Consider the following 24295-nt stretch of genomic DNA (forward strand, 5'->3'; position numbering starts at 1 on the left):
AAGGTGATCCCCTGTGCTACACGCTACATTACGGTACCCTCTGTATGCACCCCCCCCCCCCGGGTGAAACGCACACCGCGCTCTGAGCTGCATCCAGTCAGAGCTGCAGCAGTGAGCGCGTCATCCTGTTCTTCCCCAGTGATTTGCTTATTGAATAAAGGTACATTATTTTGTTCACATTTACCTGTTTATTAAAATTGCTGTCAATGTTCATGAAAATAAGCCCTCTGGTGTTTTTCTGTCCAAAAAATTAATAAGACAGTGTCTTATTATCGGGGAAACACGGTAGTAAACTGAATTATAGTTCTCTGTGTAAAAATCAATGCAGCATCCTTACTCTCTTGAAAATATTTACTATGTTGTTTAATGTTTGCTATATTTTTTTAAATCAAATTCTGAGTTCTTTAAGGAAAGTAATACTTTGACTAGAAATTATGTAATAATTATTCAAATGAGATCAAATTAATTTCAGAATTTTGATAATGGATGAGGGAGGAAATTTACTTTTGTTATACCTTTAAGAAGATGAGTCAGCAAGTGTTTATTAAACAACTACTGTCCAGTAATGCTTATAAATATGAAAAAAATATCATAAAGACACAGGTATTTTTGTGAATATATTTTGTTTTAACACAAGAGACACTGCCCAACAAACATGTGAATAACACCTTGCCACCTACCAGCCCACATTGTTTTGTTCCCAAAACTTGGCTAGAAAGGAGTTCGGGGGGAAAAAAAGTACATTATGGGTCGGGCTCAAACATATGTCTCATTCCCTCTTTGCTTGTAGCCATTTCCCTCACTTTGAAATTAAATTTCTCCTTGATTCCTGGAAGAAAAAGAAAAGAAAGTACTGGGGAATTAGGGAGTGCTAGTAAGGTAGGCATTTCAGTCTGTTAGTGGAAGGAGTATCCATATAGATGAAATCATAAGTCCTTGTAATATTGATATAAATAAAGTAAAATATTTGAAAAGCACTAAAGGGTTATTTTCATAAAATGAATTAATTTTGTGAGTTTTTAAAAATTAAAATGATGAAAAAAGCCATGCAGTAAATTATATGCTTTTTTAAAAAAGGAGTTAGTGTTTTAATAGAGAAAAAAATTCTTCTGAAGGACTTTAAGATACTCTGTGAGATAAATGGATCTTAACTGCTCATTAAACCAAACCTGTTCCCAAATTTCTGGCACTTAAAAAAGGAATTATTTTGCCACTTAATCTATACTCAAATTATATTGAAATGAATTTTCTTTAATTAAGACGTTTTTCAATCTCATTGAATTCAACAAGCATTACAGGGAAACAAAACCAAAACAGTCCCTGGTCTCAAGCATATATCCTTTTGAGGAAGCCATAGGTAAAGGATAATACAGGACCATAGATCTAAAGCTAGAAGGGACTCAGAGGCTACTTAATCTAATCCCTTATTTTACACATGAGGGAACTGAGCCCAAGAGAAATTGCCCAAGATCACACAGGTTATAATATGTACCAAGATAAGTAAAAAAACCAAATATATAGATAGATCATTTGGTTGATTGATTGACTTAGATGTCAGAAGAATGCAAACAACTAGGGGTAAGGAAGAATACTTTCAGACAAATTAGTAAATGGAGTGAAACAATGGATAAAGTTCTGGAACTGGGGTTGAGAAGACCTGAATTCAAATCCATCCTCAGACACTTACTAGCTATGTGACCCAGGACAATTCATTTAACTTTTGTTTGCTTCAATTTCTTAGCTGTAAAATGGTGCCATTTTAGTAAATGTTGGCTATTATTATATTTAGTGAATGTTGGCTATTATTATGTAAGTTTGGATTCTTAACCATAACTGACATTTTTACTGTGCTTTAATGTTTGCAAAATTTATGTGTAATGTGTGCATATGTATAAATATATGTGTATATGGGCATATACACATATATACAATGAGAGAGAAACTATGCATATACACAGATAGACACATAGAAAATCTCAATTGAGCATCAAAACAGCCCTTCAAGGTAGGAATTACTGGTATTATTCCAGTTTTAAAGATTTCCCCTACACCAAAATGCTTCTATTTGGGAATTCAGAATTAAAACCTTTAAGTCAATATGAATTAACTGCTGTCATCATAACATTATTTTGGTGACCTAAATCATAAATATCAACTCTCTAAACAAAATATGTTACATGAAAAAAGAAAAGGCATTTTTTTTAAGTATCTCAAATACATTTTTTCCTTTTATAGCATTGTGAAAAGATATCCTCTTCAAAGGAACTGAAGCACATTTATACGAAAAGTGAACTAAGCAAACCTGCACGAAGACTTTCTGAGTCATTACATTCAACTGATGAAAACAAAAGTGAATCCAAAATGGAAAAGGAACAGAAAAAACGGACATCTGCCTCCTTTCCAATGGAAGGAACACAGCAAGACCCTGACATAAGAGATGCTAAAAAACATGTTGAAAAATCTGAGATGAATGTTGAAGAAATTCAGAAGCAAAAAAGTACACTTAAAAATGAAAAACATCTTAAGAAAGATGATTCTGAAACACAGCATTTAAAAAATATACCCAAGAAGGAAGTGAGATCAAACAGAGAAAAAGCTGAAAAGGAGAAAACTCTGTCAGAAGATAAATTGTCTACAAAACATAAATATAAAGTAGACATTGTACATAAAATGGGTGATGAGACTGAACTCCCTGCTTCTGAGAAAGTCTTGAAAGGAGATGAGAGTTTTCAAAAGCAGAGTCAACAACCAAAGATTTCTTCTGATGATAAATCTGACAAAAAAAGTAAACATAAGAATGAACGGAAAATATCAGTATTTAGCAAAGATGGAAAAACAGTTTCTGAATATACTATAAAAACTGATGAAACTGTACGTAAAGAAAATAGTAAAAAAGATAGACACTTTTCAGCTGAAAAAGTTAAATCAGAACACAAGTCAAGAAGATCAAGTGATTCTAAAGTTCAGAAAGACTCCCAAAGTTCCAAACAGCACAATTACACAACTCAGAAAAAAAATGAAAATTATTCAGAAGATAAGTGTGATATGGAATCAACTAATTCAGATAGTAATTTAAAAACAGAAGACATTGTTCACAAGGAGCGAAGAAGAACAAAGAGCTTGGTTGAAGATAGATTTTTATTAAAGTCTAAATCAAAATGCCATAACAAGCCATCAAAAACAAATGAAACAGAATTACAAGAAAGTGTCACAAAACAAGCTTCTCAAAAGCCTGACAAAGAAAAAATCTTGGAAGAAAGTGACACTGATAAACAACGTAAACCCAAAAGTGATGATAAAGTTCTAGAGGAAACTAGTATTGAATCTGAATTTGAAAGCACTTCATCTACACATAGCTTACTGAAAGATGCTAGTCACAGAACTAAATTACCATTGGGAGAAAAGACATTGACAAAAGAAAAACACAAGAGTGATAAAGATTTGAGTTCTAGGCTTGAAAGGAAATTATCAGAAGGGCACAAAAGTAAAAGCTCAAAGCATGGCAGTAAGGAAATTAAAAAGAAGGAAGAAAAGTCAGATGAGAAAGATGGTAAAGAAATTGAAAATAATCATGAAAAGACTAAAGGCAATAGTTTAGTCATGGAAAAGAAGTTAAGTAGAAGACTATGTGAAAATCGGAGAGGAAGTTTATCATCACAGGAATCAATCAAAGGAGAAGAAAAGTTAACAATAGACAATTTTCTCTCTCTTCAGAAACCAAGAAAGAGTGGTGATAACTTATTAATTCCTGGGCAAGAGCCAATGGAAGTTGATACAGAGCAAATCTTTGTAAATGTTCTTGAAGTCTGTAAAACTCAAGACAAAAGCAACATTAGCTCAGGGCAAGAAATTGGATCTGAAAACATTATGAAACTTAAAACTTCACATCTAGTTCCAAACAGTGAATTGAGAACTATTGCAAATGATCCAAAATCAGTCAATTTCACCATTAAATCAGAATATCACTCAACATCTGGCAGTGATTCTGAAAAGATTATTGAACATGAAAATACCCTTGCTAAGAAAATAGATATTCCTGGCCTTGCATCTGAGCAAAATTATGAAGAGAAAGAATCCATTCAGCAAGAAGCACATCAAGTGGGTATAGACCCTGAAATCAGTTGTGGAATTTTGCACAATGTCACTTCAGAGAATGCTGACACACAAAAGAATTTTACAAGCATAACCAAACCTAATGAGGAAAGTGTTACTCCATTACTCAGTTCTTCCACTAAAGGAGAACCAACCCTTAAACATTCCATAAGCACGAACTCCTCACAGTGCTTAGTATCTACAGCTGGCATACCTGAAAAAGACTCTCATGATTTAGATAGAAGTTCTTTAGCTGAGGAAAGAATTGTTTTGGAATGTGAAACAGTAAATACGTCCTACATAGACCACTCTCCTGTCTTGGGGACAAGTTTGAATATGAAGGAATCTGAAACCACTGAGTTGAGTAGCAGCAACATAGAACATGATGACAGTTCTTTCACTACTCAGCAAATGAGAGAAAACAGTACAGCCATCAAAAACATTAAAGAAAATGATCAGGGAACTACATTAGACAGTGAACAAGAAAAGGAAAAGTGCACAGTGTCTCAAGATAACTTGAAACCTGACATGATTATAAATAAGGATATTAACACAACAGAATTTGTTTCGACAAAAAAAACTGTTAAGGAAAATGATTGTATAATTCTAGACACTAGTTTAGAACAGGATATGAATGCTGTTGTACATGCTGTCAAGAAAGAAGAATGTGATGCTGATTTTGTTATAGAGCCTACTGTAGAAAAAGATACTGTAAGTGTTGAAGCTACAGAAAATACAAGCATAAATACCCTAATTATGAGAAGACTAGATGAAACTGAAAATGTGATCACTGATGTTGAAGGAAGGAATGAAAATAGTGAGGTAGGCACAAGTGCAGGAGATAATGGATTCACTACTCTACACCAAAGAAAAGAAACAACTAAAATCACTACAGTAGGGATTAATAAAGTGGAAAAAGTTGCCATTGCCACCAGTACTGAAGAAAAAGGTGAAGCAGTTACCGTAGACTTGGTAAAGGCAGGTGATGCCACAGCAACTTCCACAGGCAGAGAAGAAAGTGAGGTCACTGTATTTTGTACAAGTATTGAGGCAGATGAAGGCTTTGTAACAGGTGTATGCATTGCACATAATCATGTTCCTATTGGAACAGAAGCTAATGAATGTACTGTTGTTGCAGCAGCTGAAGAAGGCGGTGGTGTCACTGAAGGCTTTGCTGAAAGTGAAATTTTACTCACTAGTACCAAGGAAGGAGAAAGTGGAGAATGTACAGATGCAGAAGAAAGAGATAAAGGCTCTGGCATAGGTCATACATTAAAAATGGAGGATAATGTAAATAGTGCTGAGACAGAAGAAAAAGATGATGCTGTAACAAGTGCAGGCTCTGAAGAGAAACGTAATAGTTCATCCAACAGAAATTCAGAAGTAGTCGAAGGTACTGTTACTTGTATAAGTGAAGTAGAAAGTGATGGAGCTGTAACAAGTGCAGGCACAGAAGTAACAGAGGGATCTTTAAGTAGTCAAGATATAGATGAATTCCAGAGAAGTATGACCAGAGCAGGTCCCCAAAAAGAAACTGAGGGTACTGTGACATGTACAGGACTAGAAGGAAGAAGTGATAACTTCATTATTTGCTCAGTGACTGATGCAGAAGCACAGGAAGAGAGCATGGTTACTGGTGCTGGTGTAACAGTAGTAGATAATGATGCCACAGCTGGTATAAGTGCCAACCAAGAAGGTGAAGATTCTGTAAATGATGGTACAGAAGGTGAAAGTGCAGTCACTAGCACAGGAATAACAGAAGAAGGAGAGGGGGCAGCAAGTTGTACAGGATCTGAAGATAGCAGTGAAGGCTTCCCAATAAGCTCTGAATCAGAAGAAAATGGAGAGAGTACAATGGATAGTACAGTAGCCAAAGAAGTCACTAATATCACACTAATTGCTGTTGGTCCATGTGATGATGAGGGCATTGTGACCAGCACAGGTGCAAAAGAAGAAGATGAAGAGGATGAGGGTGTTGTTACTAGTACAGGCAGAGGGAATGAAGTTGGGAACACTTTAACTTGCACAGGAATAGAGGAAGAGGTTGAAGGTGCACTGACTTGTCTGAATGCTGAAGAAGGTGAAAACTTGATGATCTGTACTGTTGTTGAGCATGTTGAAGCTGAGGCAGGCATAGCTGTCATAAATACAAATGAAAGTGGAGTTGATAGTATGACTAGTGCAGAAAAAGAAATGAAACATGGAATGATGTACTCCAGTGCAAAGGAGATTGTTGAAAGCAGCGTGACCAGTGCCATTTCAGAAAAGACTGACATAGCAGTAATCCCTATGGATACAGAAGAATGTGATGGTCCCATGACCAGTGCAGCTACAAATAATGATAGTCAGCACCCTAGTGAAGAGAAAGATGAAGATGCTACAATTTCTACTGGTATAGTTGAAAGTGACGAGGTTCTAGTATCTGAAGCAGTTCCAGAATATGAAGTTGAACATATTCTTCCAGCAAGTGAAAAAGATGATGATCTCTCCACTGTGGCCAGTGAGAACAAAAACCAGAGTATTTCTGCTGGCAGCGAAAGCAAGACTAAAGGTTTGATCATTTCTACCAGCACGTCAGATGAATATTGTATTCCTTTACTAAGTACAGTTGCAGAAGGTAATGAAAGTCATTGTAGTACTGCAAGAATTACAGAAAATGATGGGATTGTTATAGAACTTGAAGAATTTGAAGCACCAATGCCCAGTGCAGTTATAGAAGATCAAAGTCAGCTTTCTGCTGCTGGAAAAGCAGAAAAGGATGAGTGTGCTATGATTTCCACAAGCATAGTGGAGGAGTTTGATGCACCTATGTCCAGTGCAGCTGTTGAAAATTACGAAGTTCAACACCCTGTTGCCACAACTGAAGAAAGAAATGAACACATCATTTCTGTAACTGCTGAAGATTATGAGGCACCTATGTCCAGTGCAACCACAGGACTTGAAAGGCAGCTTGCTTCTACTAGCAAAGATGAGAAAGATGAATGTGCACTAATCTCTACAAGTATAACAGAAGAATGTGAAGGGCCTGTTTCTAGTGAGGTTGTTGAAAGGGAAAATGAACATCCTGCCACAATAGTAGAAGAAAAAGATGGAAGTGCTTTAATCTCTACCAGCTCAGGAGAAGATTGTGAGGGACCAGTGTCCAGTGCAGTCCCAGAGAACAAGGATCATCCCCCTGCCAGTACAGTGGAAGAAATCAGTGATACTTCCATGATTTCCACAAGCACTACTGAAGAATGTGAGGTAGTCATGACCAGCACAGTCCCACAGGATGAGAATAGACTTATTCCCACAATAGCTGAAGAAATAAATGATGGTGCCATCATCTCCACTAGCACAACCGAGGAATACATAGTGGTTGTGACTAGCTTAGACAAACAGGAAAGGACTCAACCTGCTGCAATAATAGGTGCTGAAGAAGAGGAGAGCTCTCCTGTGGTATCTCCTGAAAAAGTAAGAGAATGTGAGGTTCCCATGCCAAGTATAGTTGCTGAAAATGATGACTCTCAAAGTCCTAGGCCAGTTGTGAAAGAAAAAGAGACTACTACAGTGATACCAATAAACTCCATGGAAGAATATGAAGATTCTTCAGATAATGAGCTCACACAGGAAGAAAAAAATAATAGCTCCTTCAGCACTGTAAATATAGAAGACAAAAGTATTCATGATGGAGAAAGGGAAGTTGGAAATAATGCTGCCGCTAGCAATTCAATAAAGAATACCTCAATCATTATTACAGAAACAACTGAGAACTCTCTGCTGAATCAAAGCAGAAATAAAGAAATGTCTGAGTATGTGACTAAAGACTCTATAGTCAGTATTTGTTCTTCTGCAGCAGTAAATATCAGTACTGAGAAAACTGAAGATGTGCCAGATGCCAAAGAAATAATAGCAGAGCTTTCTGGTATTCCTTTTGAGGAAGAAAAGCATAGTGACTACTTGAAAACCGAAAACCCTCAATGTATTAGTGACCTAGTATCAGAAATTATTCTTTCCAAACCCAAGATTTCTCCTTGTGGAGAACAGGCCCCTCTATTAGTCCCTAAGTGGGATAATATAACTATAAATAGTAATCACAATGCTGAACTAATTGTTGAAGCTACAGTAGAAAAAAATAGTGACCATGATGGCATAAAGAACTTAGTTAAGGTGGAAGAAAACCTTGGAATTAACATTTCTTCTGTAGAAGATGTGCATCATACAGGTAAGAATTTATTTTTAGACTATGACAAAGATTTTTATGTTATTGGTAGAATGCAGCTGTCTCTGACTTAACAAGCCCTAAGAAGTTGCCTCAGGTAGATGGTAATTAAATGACTTACCTAGGGTCATACAATTTAAAACTGTTGAGCAAAAATCAAATCCAGGTCTGCCTGACTCCAAGCTCAGCACTCTGTCCACTATAGCTTCTTAAAATATAGCTCACAGAACTTTGCCATTTTTTATTTGATCATTTAACTCAGATACATAGTGCTTCATAAAACAGACAGTAGAAGGCCATATGAGAGCATAGAAACACTGAACTTTAAGTCAAAAGACCTAGTCTTATCTTCCACTAATAGTGTAAATTTAGGCAAATTAACATCTAATTCTTCATTTCTTCTTATGTAAAATGATGGGATTAAACTAGAAGATCCTTAAAGTCATTTGTGATGCTATCTAACATTCTGTGATTCTCTATATTGACTGAGTTACACTGGGTGAGTCACTTTACTTGTCTGATTATTAGTTTCCTCATTTCTAAAATAGAAATACCGTGTTTCCCCAATAATAAGACCTATCCCAAAAATAAGCCCTCCCCTTACTGTGTAAGATTCCTCTAAAATAAGCCCTCCCCCGAAAATAAGCCCTATTGAGATTGCTACTGTAGTGGAGGTGATCCCCTGCGCTACACGCTACATTACAGTACCCTCTATATGCACCGTCCCCCCGCCCCGGGTGAAACGCACGCCGCGCTCCGAGCTGCATCCAATCAGAGCTGCAGCAGTGAGCGCGTCATCCTGTTCTTCCCCAGTGATTTGCTTATTGAATAAAGGTACATTTTTTTGTTCACATTTACCTGTTTATTAAAATTGCTGTCAATGTTCATTAAGATAAGCCCTCCCCTGAAAATAAGCCCTCTGGTGTTTTTCTGTCCAAAAAAAAATAATAAGACCGTGTCTTATTATCGGGGAAACACGGTAATTACAACTACTTCACAGGGCTGTTGTGAGGATCAAATGAGGTAATGTATATCCTGTACTTCGAAAACATTATAGAGTTAGGAGTGTCACTTATTACATGGCTAGTTACCAGTTATATAATTAAGTAGTTCTATTTCATAAGTTTTGAATGTCAAGCTGTATAGCAATTTCCAACATTAAAGTTCCCTTGATAGCTCTTTCAGTACTCTTGTAAATAGAGGCTTGAGACAGAAGTGGGCCTAAAAATTATTGTATCAGCGCTACTTCTCGGTGGTGACTGGTTTAAAGTACTGTCCTTGGAATCTGAAAGACCTAGTTCAAGTTTTAACTTCTGTGTTCTAAATTTGTGATCTTAGGCAAATCCTTAGTCACTCCATAAAATTACTCTTGCTCTGCCTGCCTGATGGTTGTTGTGACAGTCAAATTAAGTCTGGCTACAAAAAAAAAGCATTTTATAAAATACAAAGCTTCTTTACTTGAAGAGAGGTGGGGAAGGAGTTGGATGTAGCAATAATGAGGGCCACTGAAACGTTTTGAAGATGAGAACAGAAGGGAACAAAAACAAAGAAAGACAGTTTTAAAACTAATGTGGAATTTATCACAGTTCATCCTAAAGCAAGCATTTCTCATACTATCTCTTTTGTGTTTAAGTATATATGTGGAAATGTTCCTTTTTTGGTGTAGATGGAACCAAAAAAAATTATTATTTTTTTGGACTGAGAAAAGACTATCATCATGTCTGCTAGTTGGTAACTTGAAAAGAACCATTTCAGTTGATTGATATTGGAAACCAGATGCAAGGGGTGACGGAAGCTTATTTTTATAAAGTGTTTTATTCATATTTTTAAAGGCAGTAGGGAAGGAGCTAATAGGGAGAAGTTGGAGGTTAGAGAAAGGAGATGATTGAAGGAACTGTCTGCCCAATGAGACTGGAAAGGATCGTATCAGCTGCACATATAGAGTAGTTGGATGATAAGTTTTAAGATGAAAAGAAGGAGGGAAGTAGAGAGGACAGTAGATAGCCTCAGTTTTCTTAGTAAACTAAGAGATGAGGTCCTCAGCTGAGAAAATAAAATACAAACTCCTCTCTTTGGCATTTACAGTGTAGCTACAGCCTGCCTTTCTAGTCTTGCTGTACATTACTCTAGTTTCCTCATTCTGGCCGGTTAACTTACCCTATATGTGACAGGCTCTCTCTCCCATCTCCAGCTAGATGGTACAGTGAATAGAACGTTAGAACTAAAATCAGGAAGACCTGAGTTCAAATCAAGCCTCACTATGTGACCCTGGACAAGTCACTTAACCTCTGTTTGCCTCAGCTTCATCCTTTGTAAAATGGGGGTAATAATAGTACCTACTTCCCAGGTTTGTTGTGAGGTTAAAACAATATAGTACTTATAAGGTATTTTGTAAACCTTAAAGTGCTATCTAATGCTAGCTGTTAGCATTACCATGTTAGTTACCACTGCACAGGCTACTTCCTTAGGCACAGGGATTTTCTCATCTTTGTATTTGTGTCCCTTGCACCTAGCACCCTACCTGGCATATACTAGATTAATTGTCTTTATAACAAATCATAACTAATGCTGTTTGCTTATAAATAGTCACAGAATCATCCCATGCTGTATTTAAGATAAAAAGTAAAGCTTCAGTACCATTGAAAAGAAAGTAGTCTGAATTATGGATTTCTTTTCAAGGAAATAGAACTTTTATGAATTGTATTTGCCATAAAGTAATACTGTTACATATTAGTTTCTTAGGCATTTTGCTTTAATGACTGGATATGGATTATTTGTAATTAGCACAGTAATTGTGAGTATATCTGAAGTGTTGGAAAGCAATTTTCTTCAAATACCTTAAACTGCAACCTTGTTTGCACTCTTGCCTTCCTAGAGAATCCCTTCTTTTCATAATACATTGGTATACCTGATCCTAATCTTTGTCTTAATTAGTAGGAGCTTAGTTAATGAAGATTTCCTACATTTTTATGTAAAGATCAATTCAGTTGGTTTCTTTTAATCATCTTGCATATTGAGAAAAACTGAGTTTAATGGTAAGTTAGAGTGAAATTTTTTTGTTATACTACTTCGTATAAAAGTGAGAGAAAATAAGTTGTAAATTAATTCCACCATCATCCTCACATAGACCATCTGGTAACTTCTGACTTTTAGAAATTATTTTCCCTTGTGTAACTACTATTAGTATTTCTCTGTACATTAAAAGTATAGTTGAATTTTAGAGTTGGAAGGAACCTTTTAGGTCATGTAGACTAAATCTGACATTTTACAGATGAGGAAATTGAGGCCCTGAAATTTATTATGGATAGCTCTCATTATCTGTGACCTAATTTTCAAAGACATCCTTATGCCAAGTATGATTTGGAAAAGAAATTCAGAGCATGTTTAAAATATATTTATAGATGCAGCATTGTATAATGAAAAAAACGGTGAAGTTGCAGTCAAGAGACCTAGGTTCAAATGCCATCTCAATAGCTATGTGACCTTGCACGAATTATTTAAAGCCTTAAGTTTCAGTCTTCTTCTGTAGAAGTGATATAGTTATATTTACCTAGTACCCACCAACTTCACAAAGATGTGAAGAAAGCATTTTGTAAAGTATTACATAAATATGAGCATTAGTATTTTCACCCCATGTTTTTCTTTTTAAATATTTCATTTCAAAACAAAAGAGACAACTAAGCAAATTTGTATTTGCCTACTGACATAACTTATCTGCTTTTATTTTCTTCATAAAATATTTCAAAATTAAATTCTTAAATTGGTTTAATATTTTCTATTTCATTAGGCAGTAGAGAGACTCTACCAAATGTTTTGGAAGGATTAGAACAGAAAACTAACTTGGAAACTGAGGTATGGCTGGGGATTCTATTATTCTGAATAATAATAGTGTAACATTTTTTGCCATATACCAAATTGGTCCAAATATAGATTATTCCCCATAAAAATATTTTAAAATATATTTGAGAGAGAAAAAAAAGTTATACTATATGTTGAAGGTAATGATATAAAATTACCATATTAACAATATATAGTGAAAATTGTATAATTGAGAGTTATACGAGCTTTGCATAGGCTTAGAAGCCACCTCTTGAGGGCTAAAATGTCCATACACTTTGACCTAGAGATTTCTCTACTAGTTATATATCCCAAGGAAGTAACAAACAAAAAGAAAGGCTTCATATATGCCAAAATAATTATAGCAGCATTTTTTTTTTTGGTAGCTGAGAATTGAATAAAAATAACCTAGATGCCTATTGATTGGACAATGACTAAACAAATTATGTTACGTGAATATGTTGAAATAGTACTGTGCTATTAAAAATATATATGTATTTTATATTTATATATAAATATGTATTATATACACACACATTATATAATGTATATCTATTACACATACACACAATGAATATTGAAAGGCATATATGAACTGCTGCTAAATGAAGTAAGAAGAGTATATAGTATCTACAATAGTATCTACAAAATACAAAAACCTAAAATGTTTGGACTTAAATAATGTAAACGGAAAGAAGTCACCACACATTTAGAAATGAATGTTACAAAGTTACAAACAAGTTTGACCCCAAAGAAGATGTATAGGAAGACCTCAGCCCTACAGAACTTTATAGAAGTAGGGAATCTATAAGTGTGGAACATTGCATATGATCAATTTTGCAGAATTTTTTTTTCCTTTTTTTTCTTTTTAAAAAAAATCTTTATATCGGGGGCTCTTTGTATAGGGCAAGTGTAAAGGATCAAATTGGAAATCTAGATGATTCAAAAAACTAAAGCTGTCAGTATCGTTTATGGGTTTTTTTTTTTCTAACCTACCCCTGGTCAGGGCTAAGAGCAAAAGGATCTTAGGATCTCCCCATTGGCAGGTGCTGTTAATAACGTCACTTACATAAAAGGCAGTGTGATATGGGTAAAAGAACACTATACATAATACAGTTAGCCCCTGCCTCATACCACAGAAGACTTAAGGGCAAGGCAGACAAAAGCCATGTTTTAGGGGAAAGTATAGTCTTTATTTGGACCAATAGGGTGGGTATATGCTTATGTTTAAATAGTACATAACATCTATCTTTGTTTTACTTAATTTTTATACAAATAGAAATCATCCTCTCTCTTACTGAAATTACCTGTAACAGGAAGGAAAGCTTCCTTTTGCATATAGTATAGCCAAATAATTCAGCATCCCCCAAAATGACTCCCCAAACCCAGTTAGTACCATGCCACTGATGGGCACTTAGTTAATTTTTAAATTCGTTTTAATTTCTGCACAAGGCCATCCTATATTTGTTAGGGAGTGCTACTCTAAGGCTTAAGCAGAAAATCCAATGTTCTTTTAAGGATGAAGTATGGGAAAACAAGGTGAGCAGTTTCTTTCATAATTAAATGTAAGATTTCTTCTGGTTTTTTAAATTAGTATTACCAAATGGTTTTGTTTTTTGTTTTTCTTATCTGTGTATGTTAAAATAATGAACCAAATGTTTGTTGTAAATCATTTTCTGATACTTCAGTATTCACTACAGTTAAGCTGCACTTCTGTTTGGGCATTATTTTGCTTTTTATTCAATTTGGATCTCTAGACTGCTGTGCCTTCAGAAGAGGAGAAAAAACAATATATTTCAAAAATACCCGAAGGCCTTGATGGAGAAGGAGAAAATGGAATAGGTAAATCTTATTGTGATAATAATTGTTTTATTTTGCCCCTTTTGATACAGATTTAGACATGGCAGATGAAACTTTCAGGGCAAAACAGTATGTATGCTAAATTATGTCTCTCCTATACCTTTGAAATTAATTCAAGGAAAATTACTAAATTCTGTCTTTAAAACCTTGTTCTCTTCTTTCAGAAAAAGTGTTGGGTAAAGTTACTATTTGAATTTTATACCATCATGGCTAAAAGGAGTGGTGACTTTTCTTTCACAAAATCTTCAACCTAGCCAAAGGTGTAAAACAAGGGTCAGTAATAATCTACAGCCCAAGAGTCAAATCTGGCCCACGACCCTGATTTTGGGGGAGGTGAGCTAAGAATGGTTTTTTTACATTTTAAAATAGAATAAAACTTTACCAAGAAATGTAAAACCCATTCTTACCTCATTTTATATTTGCCAACCCGGATCTAAAAGATAGAGCTGAAAATAGAACAGATTATGCAAAAAGTATCTGAAATGAAAACTCAGAATTGTATTGCTGGCTTATTAGCATTGCTGTGCTTGCCATTAGTAATATCTGGGGTTGGTGAAGGTACTGCAAAAGATGGAAGTATATAGTCATCAAAAACTGCTTAGGTCAAAGTTTTAGTATTTTGTTGAAGTTACTTTCCAAATTGAGATAATAATAGGATTTAACTAAGAGATATAAAACTAGCAATGTTGCTTAAATTCTAATCTTGCAACAAAATCTTTTCATCTTATAATGGTAATAGTGATTTTATCAGTGTAGAAAAATTGCAGTGAGAAGACTCCCTCTTCTGACACAGATGGGGCAGTGTTATACAAATTAAAGTTAGAAGAGTTGAATGGACCCTGAGAGGTTAAGTTGCTTATATAATAGAGTCATCTCACTAATATGGGTTAGACACAGGACTTCAATCCTGACTCTGAAACCAGTTCTCTACACTATACTACAACATGTGGTTTCACTTACTTGTTGTAAGTGACTCTTTGCCTAAGTGTTGCTAAGGACCCAGAAAGAACACTTTTCTTAGAATCAAGAGTTCTGAACTTGAATCCTGGCACTGGCACTTCCTAGCTTGTGTGATTCTATTTACTTATTCTCTTTGGGCTTCTGTTTCTTTATATACAGAATGGAACTGATAAAACCTAAGCTTTCTATATCCCATGGTTTTAATGAGGAAAACACTGTACTGGCCTTAAGGTACTATATAAATTAAAGTTGTTCTTTTCAAGTCAAATCAACAGCCTTTTAAGTGCTTACTCTGGGCCCGGTACTAGACTAAGTGATGGGAATACAAATAGAGGCAGAAAGACAGCCCCTCCCTCCGAGGAGCTTGCATTCTAATGGGGGCAGGGGTAGGGGAGAAAGCACATCAACAGAAACTGGAAAGGGATCCAGAGAATAAGGAGTAGGGAAGCATGAAGACTTGACCAGCTTGGTCACTTTCCTTAATGAATGTTCGAAGAGGAATTACCGCTCCAGAAGAAGGAGCTTCTAGAGCGGAGCAAACTTCATGAAGAGACTAGGTTTGCCTGGTAGAGAAAGTCAGTAAAATGAATGGAACACAGAGAAGAGTTATCTTAATGTTTATATATATTACAACAGAATGTTTTCTGAAAGCATTTAGTATGTGCTAGAGGCTGTGGATAGAAAAATTAAAAATGAAATCACCCTTCTTCTGGAGCTTACATTCTGTTGGGTAAACAACATGCATATTGAAAATGAAATATAGAATATACAGAGTAATTCCTGGGGTGGAGGGGAGGGGAATTCAGATAGATTTCTAGTAAGAAAAGATGCCTGAGTGAACTTAAGAGGAAGCTAGGGATTCTATGAAGGGAGATAGCCTATGGAAAGGCATAGAGACTGGAAAAGGACTGTCATATACAGGGAATAACAAAGCTAGTTTGTCTTCACTAGAGTACATGAAGAAAATACACACACACACACACACACATATATATATACTTTATATATGTGTATGTGTTGTGTATATATGCATATATAGCTTATATGTGCTTAACATATACTGTATTATATATTTATACATACATATGGTATGGGAAAGCATGTACTTTAGGAATATCAGTTTGGCAGCAGTGTGGAGCATGGATTGGAAAGAGGAGAGAATGACTACAGGGAGACTACAGGATGTTCTTGAAATAGTTGAGTCAAGATGTTAAGGAACTGAACTAGAGCAGGAAAGTAGAGAGAAAGAGGCAGAAGTAAAAGATTCTGAGGAACTAAAATTGACTGTTAGGATATGAGGAATGGAGCAGAGGGAAGAGCCAGTAGTCTCTTTCGTTGTCAGCTTGAATGACTAGAAGAGTAGTTTCAATAGAAGTAAAGGAGTTAGGAAGAGAGAGTTTTGTAGGAAAGAGAATGAGTTCTGTTTCGGACTTGTGGAATTTGAGGTGCCTGTGGAATATCTAGTTGAGATATTGATGGAGATTCTCCATCAGGCAGTGGATAATGTAGGACTGGAGTTCAGGAGAGACACTAGGCCTAGATATAATATAGTTCCAATAGTTATTTACTCCATGGAAATCTATTGAGATACCCAAGAGCAAGTATAGAGAACATACCCAGGACAGAGTCCTGGGATATTCACACAAGAGGTGGGACAGAGATAATAATCCTACATAGAAAACTGAGAAGGATCTAGATGGTAGGAAAACAAGGAAAGAACAGTCTCACAAAAACCCAGGGAGAAGATCCTACAGAAAATGGTGGCAGCAGTGCCAAATCCTACAGAGAAGTTAAGAAGGATAAGGACTTACAAAGAGAACCTCCTATTTGACAGTGATCATTGGTAACCTTGAAGAGAACAATTTCAGTTGAGTGATACAATCTGAAGCAAAATTACAAGCAATTTGTGAATTAAGGTGAGAAGACAGACTACTTTAATTTGGTTTAATTTCTTCTCAGTATTTAGTGAAAGATGTTCATATACCAAATTAAAGTTGTTCTGGTTTTACCATTGAGATAGTTTGTGAACTTTAATCAGATTTCCACCCTTTCAATACTTAATACTGTAAACTGCTTTTAATTTTTCAGGATGGGATTATCACTTTAAACATTCTTCAAAATAGTATAAACTATATTCATTTACCCAGCCAGCTATCTACTTTAGAATCATAGGATCTTGGCATTGGAAGGGACCTTTGACACCATACATCTTGGGAAATGTTTATAGAACAGTATATACAAGTATATAAGAAGGAATTTAGTTTATTGTCTCCTAGATCTAATTCTTTGGCCTTTTTTCCTTTTCCTTTCCTTACTGATTTCCTGTAATACTGGTTACTCTTGGTAAAATTATTTTAGTGAGAAAGTGAAGAAACAGTAACTTCATTTTGCCACAATTATGTTTTTAATCCCTTTTAAACTGCTTGTTAACATAGTTTGGGAACTGCAGTAAGTATTCTTTGACACTTGACTAAATTGAATTTTCCATATTAAATCTATGACTAATTTAAAATTGGAATAAAAGTCTATCTCTTGCATTAATAAAATTATTACATATAGCTTTAAGTTTTCCAGTCATTTATCCTGGTAATTCTTCATTATAATAACTACATAGAGATTTACATCTTATAAAGAGTATGTATTGTGGAAAAGACAGCAGGTCATAAATTGATCTTTTTGGCCACTTATAGAATCTATGTTTTGGTTATTGTTCAGTTATTCAGTTGTGTCTGACTCTTTGTGACCCCATGCCAGACTCTTCTACCCTCCACTGTCTCTTTAATTCAGTCCAAGTTATATTCATTATTTCCATGAAACTATCTCATCCTCTGCCATACAGTTTTCCTTTTGCCTTCAGTCTTTCCCAACATCAGGGCCTTTTCCAATGAGTCCCGTCTTCTCATTGTTCGGCCAAAGTATTTAAGCTTCTGCTTCATATTTGATCTTCTAATGACCTTCCAATTCCAATGAATTCCAGTCTGAATTAATTTCTTTAAGCATTGGCTTATTTGATCTTCTTGCTGTCCAAGGGACTCTCAAAAAAGGTATCTCTGTTCAGAGAGCATCCATTCTGTAGCACTTAGCTTTCTTTGTAGTCCAGCTCTCACAGCCATACATTGCCACTGGAAAAACTAATTTTGACTGTATGAACTTTTGTTGGCAAGATGATGTCTCTTCTTTTTAGTATACTGTCCAGATTTGCCATAGCTTTTCTTCCAAGAAACAAGCATCTTTAAATTTCATGGTTGCAGTTGCCATCTGCAGTGATCTTTGAGACCAAGAATATAAAATAGGACACTGCTTCCATTTCTTCTCCCTCTACAGGAAGTGATGGACCAGTTGCCAAGTTGTTGGGGGATTTTTTTATGTTAAGCTTCAAGCCAGCTTTTAAACTCTCCTCTTTCATCCTCATCAAGAGACTTCTTAATTCCTCTTCATTTTCTGCCATCCAAGTGGCATCATCTGCATTATCTGAGGTTATTGGTATTTCTCCTAGAAACCTTGATTCCAGCTTTTGATTCATCCAGCCTGGTATTTTGCATTATAAATTCTGCATATAAGTTAAATAAGCTGACAATATATAGCCTTGTCTTACTCCTTTTCCAATCTCAGAGCAGTCATTTGTTCCATGTTCAGTTCTGACTTGCTTCTTAGCCCATACAAAACAAGATGATCTGATTCTCCCATCTCTTTAAGGGCTTGCCACATTTTGGTGTGATCCACACAGTTAGAAATTTTAGTGTAGTTAGTGAAAAGAGAAGTAGATGTTTCTCTGGAGCCTTCTTCCACATCCACCTCTTCACATGCTATTTGTCTCATCCCTCAGCCTTTGTGCTGTCCCATATCCTTTGTCCATGCCTTTATTCAGGCCTGGAATGCCCTCACCCTTATCACCACCTCGTCAAAACCCAAGGGCTACCTTCCACATGAAGCTTTTCCTGATCCCCCACTGTTAGTATCTCCCTTCGCCCCTTGAAAAAAACCTAACAATTTATTGTGCAGATATTTGTATATACTAATACATAAGCTCCAAAACTGCCTCATTTTTATCCCCACTGCCTGTTACAATGCCCAGGACCCAGTAGACATCAAATCCTTGTTTAAATAGCAAGAGCTTTCTGGAAATGAAATATGCTATTTACTAAAATATTAAGTCCCATATCACTGGAGTTGGGGTGGAGCCTGGATGACTATGTGCCAGATAAGTTTTTTAAGGAGATATATGTTTGGGGGCAGCTTGGTGGCGCAGTGAATAGAGCACCGACCCTGGAGTCAGAAGGACCTGAGTTCAAATCAAGCCTCAGACACTTGACACACTTAATAGCCGTGTGACCTTGGGCAAGTCACTTAACCCCAGTTGCCTTGCCTTTCCCTGTCCAAAAAAAAAACCCCAAAAAACTCAGAGCAGTTAAATGACTTGCCCAGGGTTGTACATTTACTAGTACATCACTGCCATTGGATATTGTTTAGGCCAACCCATATGAGAGCAGAAATCACCCCTGGAATGTTCCTCATGAGTAGTCATCCCACCTCTCCTTGAAGATCTCCACGGATCCTTATCTATTGCAGTAGTCCTTACACTAGAGTCTTCCTTATAACCAAAATCTTCCTTTCTATAATTTCAGTACATTGCTCCTAGTTCTCCCTTCAGAGGTGTCAAGTTAAATCCTTCTTTGAAAGACTAGGATATTTGAAGAGAGCTCCCATGACTCCTTCCCCCTCATTTATCTTCTTCAACCAAGCAAACTCCCCAGTTCTTATAGCCAGTCTCTTAGAGAACAGTTAATACCCTCGCTCTTCTAGTCATCTTTTTTTTTTTTTTTTGCTTTTTGGAAGGCAGTTGAGGTTAAGTGACTTACCCAAAGTCACACAGTTAGTAAGTGTGTTAAGCATATGAGGCCGTATTTGAACTCAGGTCCTCGTGACTCCAGAGCCAGTGCTCTAGAGATTCACTGCATCACCTAGCCTCCCCATTATCAATATTCTTTTTTATAATAGTAGTCATAATCTTTGACATTTCTAGAGCACTTTGAAGTTTGCTAAGTACTTAATGCATAGATCTCCTTTGATCCTCATAATATTCCTGTGGGATAGACACCACAATATATGTTTGAAATGTATTGCAAATATCACAGATCCTTTATATTTTATTTTATACTTATAAAACATTCTTAGAACATTCCAGCTTCACCAGACTGCCAAAGCTGTAGTGGGGAAAGCATGAAGATTTTAACCTTAAAAAAACATAGTTAAGAACCTGTGATCTAAGCAAATTCTTCTCCTTTTGCTGATGATGAAATACACCCAAAGAAATTTTGTTACTTGTCCTTCACACAGTTGATCTGGCAGAATTGTCTTGTACCGCAATACAAGATGAATAATACTTTCTTTTGTGTTTAAATAGGTTCAAAGCAAAAAGCAGTTTTAAATTATTTCAATTCAGTTGAGCTAACATTGAGGTGCCAGTTGTGTGCAGAAGCTATACTAGATACCTTGGGAGATAATAAGCTTAAGTAAATATAGCCCCTCCCCTTCTGGAACTTTCTCTAGTAGATGGGTATGACTTATAAGCTAAAAAAATTGCAGTAGAAAAACAGTATATAACAAATATATAAAACAGGTACCACCAAAATACTGTTCAGGGAGCAAAAGGGCATCAGTACCCTTAAAGGACTCAGAGAAGGCTTCCTAGAAGGGGTCTTGTTTGAGTTAGATTTTAAAGGACAGAAATTTAACAGAGGTGAGCAGAAAGAGAAGGAATGCCATGAGCCAGAGACAAAAAGATAAGCAAATATATAGCACAAGGCACAAGTTTAATTAAAGAAAAGAGGAATTAAGGCTGTACCAGATTATAGATGACCTTAAATGTCAGGCACAGTTGGTTCAATTTTACTTAGTAGGAATCAGTAAAGGATTTTGAATTGCAGAATAACATGCCTAGAGAATTGAAGTAGAAAGAAAACAGATACTACTCTAAGTAGATAATAATAAGGGCCTATTAGATAGGATGATAGTGAAATTGTCATTGTAGTAAAAAAAAAAAAACACAAGACTTGGTAACTGATTTAAATGAGAGTTAAAGGGAAGAGGAATCAAGGATAACACCAGTGGTGTTATCAGTGACCAAAAAAACGCCATTAGATGAGTTCAAGGAGAAGGTGAGAGAGGAGATAGTATCCTAAAAGACATCAGCAGTTGGATACTGCAAAGAAGAGAAAGAGATGAAGACTTTTAAAAGGCTGTTTATATTATCAAGCAAAATTGCCCTGACATCCTAGAACCGCAGGGCAAAATAGAAGTGGAAAGAATTCACTGATCACCGCTTGAAAAGGATCCCAAAAAGAAAACTCCTAGGAATATTATAGCCAAATTGCAGAGTTCTCAAGTCAAGGGGAAAATATTACAAGCTGTCAGGAAGAAACAATTTGAGTATTGTGGAAACACAATCAGGATAACACAAGATCTAGCAGCTTCTACATTAAGGGGTTAAGGGCTTAGAATATGATATTCTGGAGGTAAAAGGAGCTAGGATTAAAACCAAGAATCACCTTCCCAGCAAAACTTAGTATAATGCTTCAGGGGAAAATAAGGTTATTCAATGTAATAGAGGACTTTAAAACATTCTTGATGAACAGAAAATTTGACTTTCAAAAACAAGAAGCATGAGAAAGTAAACAGGAAAAAGAAATCAAAAGGAACTTAATAAAGTTGAACTATTTACATTGCTACATGGAAAAACGATAATTGTAATTCATGAGACTTTTCTCACTATAAGGATAGTTGAAGGGAATACACGTGTGTGTATATATATGTATAGGAGGGTGTATATATAAATACATATGTGTGTACATGTATGTATATATAGACAGGGCACAGGATGAGTTGAATATGAAGGGATGATATCTAAAATATATATATTTTTTAAGCAATTGGGATTAAGTAACTTGCTCAAGGTTACACGGCCAGTTATTTCTGGGTGTGGTGCTAAGTATCTGAGCCCGATTCATCAGGTCATCCCGACACTGGAGCTGGTGCTCTTATTCGCTGAGCCACCTGGCTACCCATAAGCAATTGGGGTTAAGTAACTTGCTCAAGGTTACACGACCAGTTATTTCTGGGTGGGTGCTAAGTGTCTGAGCCCGGATTCAATCCCCCAGGTCATCCCGACACTGGGGCCAGTGCTCTTACTCGCTGAGCCACCTGGCTGCCCCTAAAAAATAATATTAAGAGTAGAGAGGGATATATTGGGAGGAGAAAGGGAGAGATAGATTAGGGTAAATTAGCTTATAAAAGATGTAAGAGAAGATGTAAGATTACAATGGGGTAGAAGAGCAGGAAGGTGAAAGGGAGTTGGTCCACCTTACTGTCATTGAATTTGGTTTAAGGAGGGAATAACATACACACTCAATTGGGTGTCTTACCCTACAGGAAAGTAGTGGGGTAGTGGTTGGGCGGGGGGGGCGTGACAGAAGAGAGGGTAGTCAGAAGCAAACACTTTTGAAAAGGGACAGGGTCAAAGGAGAAAATAGAATAAGTGGGGGACGGGATAGTATGGAGGGAAATACAGTCTTTCACAATATAACTACTATGGAAATGTTTTGCGTAACTACACATGTATACCCTATATTGAATTGCTTATCTTACCAGTAGAGGTGGGTGAGGAGGGAAGAAGGGAAAGGGAAAGAATCTGGAGCTCAAAGTTTTAAAAACAAATGTTAAAAAAATTTGTTTTTTACATGAAGCTGGGAAATAAGATATACAGGCACTGGGGTATAGAAATCCATCTTGCCCTACTGGGGGGATAGGGAAGGATATAAAAGAGAACAGATTGGGGGAAGGGGTATTCATATTCAGTAGGCTTGCTGTTTTGGGGTGGGGGTAGAGGAAAGATGAAGAGAACAATTTGTAACTCAAAATCTTGTGGAAATGAATATTGAAAACTAAAAAATATATATATATATATTGAAGTCTGTTATATTTGGTAATTAAGTCCCTATAGTGAAGTTGGAGACAACTATTTTCAGAAAATTAATAGAAGCCCCTGAGAAGGGAATGTGTGACATTGGGTATAAGCAGCTTTTTCTGTTCGTTTGTTGTAATATAACACATAAGTTCATTAGGTTTTATATAGGAAATCATCTCAGATAAAATGGTCTTAAAAGAAGCAGCAATACTTCCTTCCCCTACCCCAAATTGTGAAACTGCTCAATTTTAGATTTAGATTTTTTTCCCTAATTCTAGCATTTCAGAAACCCTTGAGGTTTGTCATTTATCCAGAATTTGTCAGATTTTCAGAATGTTGAGGTTTTTGGTTCAAGTTTTTCAGGCTACATAATTAATAATCTATTTGATAGATTTCAGGATTTCTAAGATGTTTCATTTAGAATCAGGATGTAGTTTAACTCACTACTGTGTTAAGGTACAGTTCACAAAAAGATTTACTTATGTAATAGGAAGTTGTTGAAGAGAAAAATGTATTTTCTGTCATTGTTGAGCCTGAACAGCAGGTCTCTTAGTCCAGGTTCCAAAGAATGTAAACAGATCATTGCTTTTTGAGTGTATAGGTTCTACTTTTCAATTGATTTTTTAAAAGATTATGAGAAGTGTTTGTTTCTGGCTTTATGAATAGAAAGCTATCCTTGAAGTTCAGGTCCTGCTTCTGACACATGACTGTGCAACAACCCTGAGTAACTTAACCTCTGAATGATCTAGATCAAAAGAGGTCGTTGTCACCCCCCACCTCCCCAGAAAGCATCTGGAACCATATTAAAATGTAATTGGGAAATATTTAACAAATAAAATAGAACACAAAAATGTTACTATATGGTTTTCTAAGTCTTTGCAGCCACAGGAATCCTTATGTGAGGTTTAATGGCCCTATTTCTATTTGAGTTTGACACCACTATGCTAGGCAACTGTCTAAAACTATATGTTTCAGAAAAGGTGCCAGCCTACATTGATAGAGAGTTTTACACCCTTGGTAGACCAGAGTTTTATATTGGTAGGAACTTCTACTGAAGTTCCATTGAAATCATTGGTCCTATCCCTCTGCCTACTTATGCTAGGTACAGAGGATATGAACACAAGAAATAAAGAAAAAGAAGGGTACACTGTAATTTAAGGATGTGTTGGAACTCAAGTCTCCTCATCTATAAAACCTTTCTTATATAGATGAGATGGCCTAGAATGACTTCTCAGACTCCACCTTAATTCTTTGATTCTATTATTTACTTGTTTGAGGTGACTTCCCCCCCCCCCCATGCTTCTGTTTATCAACGATTTCAGTTTAAATTCCTCTAGGAAAACAAACCATGGTTGTTACACTAAAATGGTAGAGTTTGTGGC

General features: G+C 36.1%; 1 protein-coding gene across 8 annotated transcripts in view; it reads left to right on the forward strand.

Annotated features, from left to right (window-relative positions):
• The window catches only part of BOD1L1 (biorientation of chromosomes in cell division 1 like 1), a 95859-nt gene that overhangs the window by 27694 nt on the left and 43870 nt on the right, over positions 1 to 24295 (forward strand). For all 8 annotated transcript variants that reach the window (XM_069069654.1, XM_069069681.1, XM_069069698.1 and 5 more), the window contains exons 10-12: positions 2236 to 8296; positions 12081 to 12145; positions 13888 to 13972. In XM_069069654.1, the coding sequence (XP_068925755.1) occupies positions 2236 to 8296; positions 12081 to 12145; positions 13888 to 13972 (6211 nt within the window). The remainder of the gene's footprint in view (positions 1 to 2235; positions 8297 to 12080; positions 12146 to 13887; positions 13973 to 24295) is intronic.

This window comes from Petaurus breviceps, unplaced genomic scaffold, assembly GCF_028583685.1.
Source record: "Petaurus breviceps papuanus isolate PSGF00001 unplaced genomic scaffold, PetGlider_PUasm1.0 140, whole genome shotgun sequence".
NCBI lineage: Eukaryota > Metazoa > Chordata > Mammalia > Diprotodontia > Petauridae > Petaurus > Petaurus breviceps.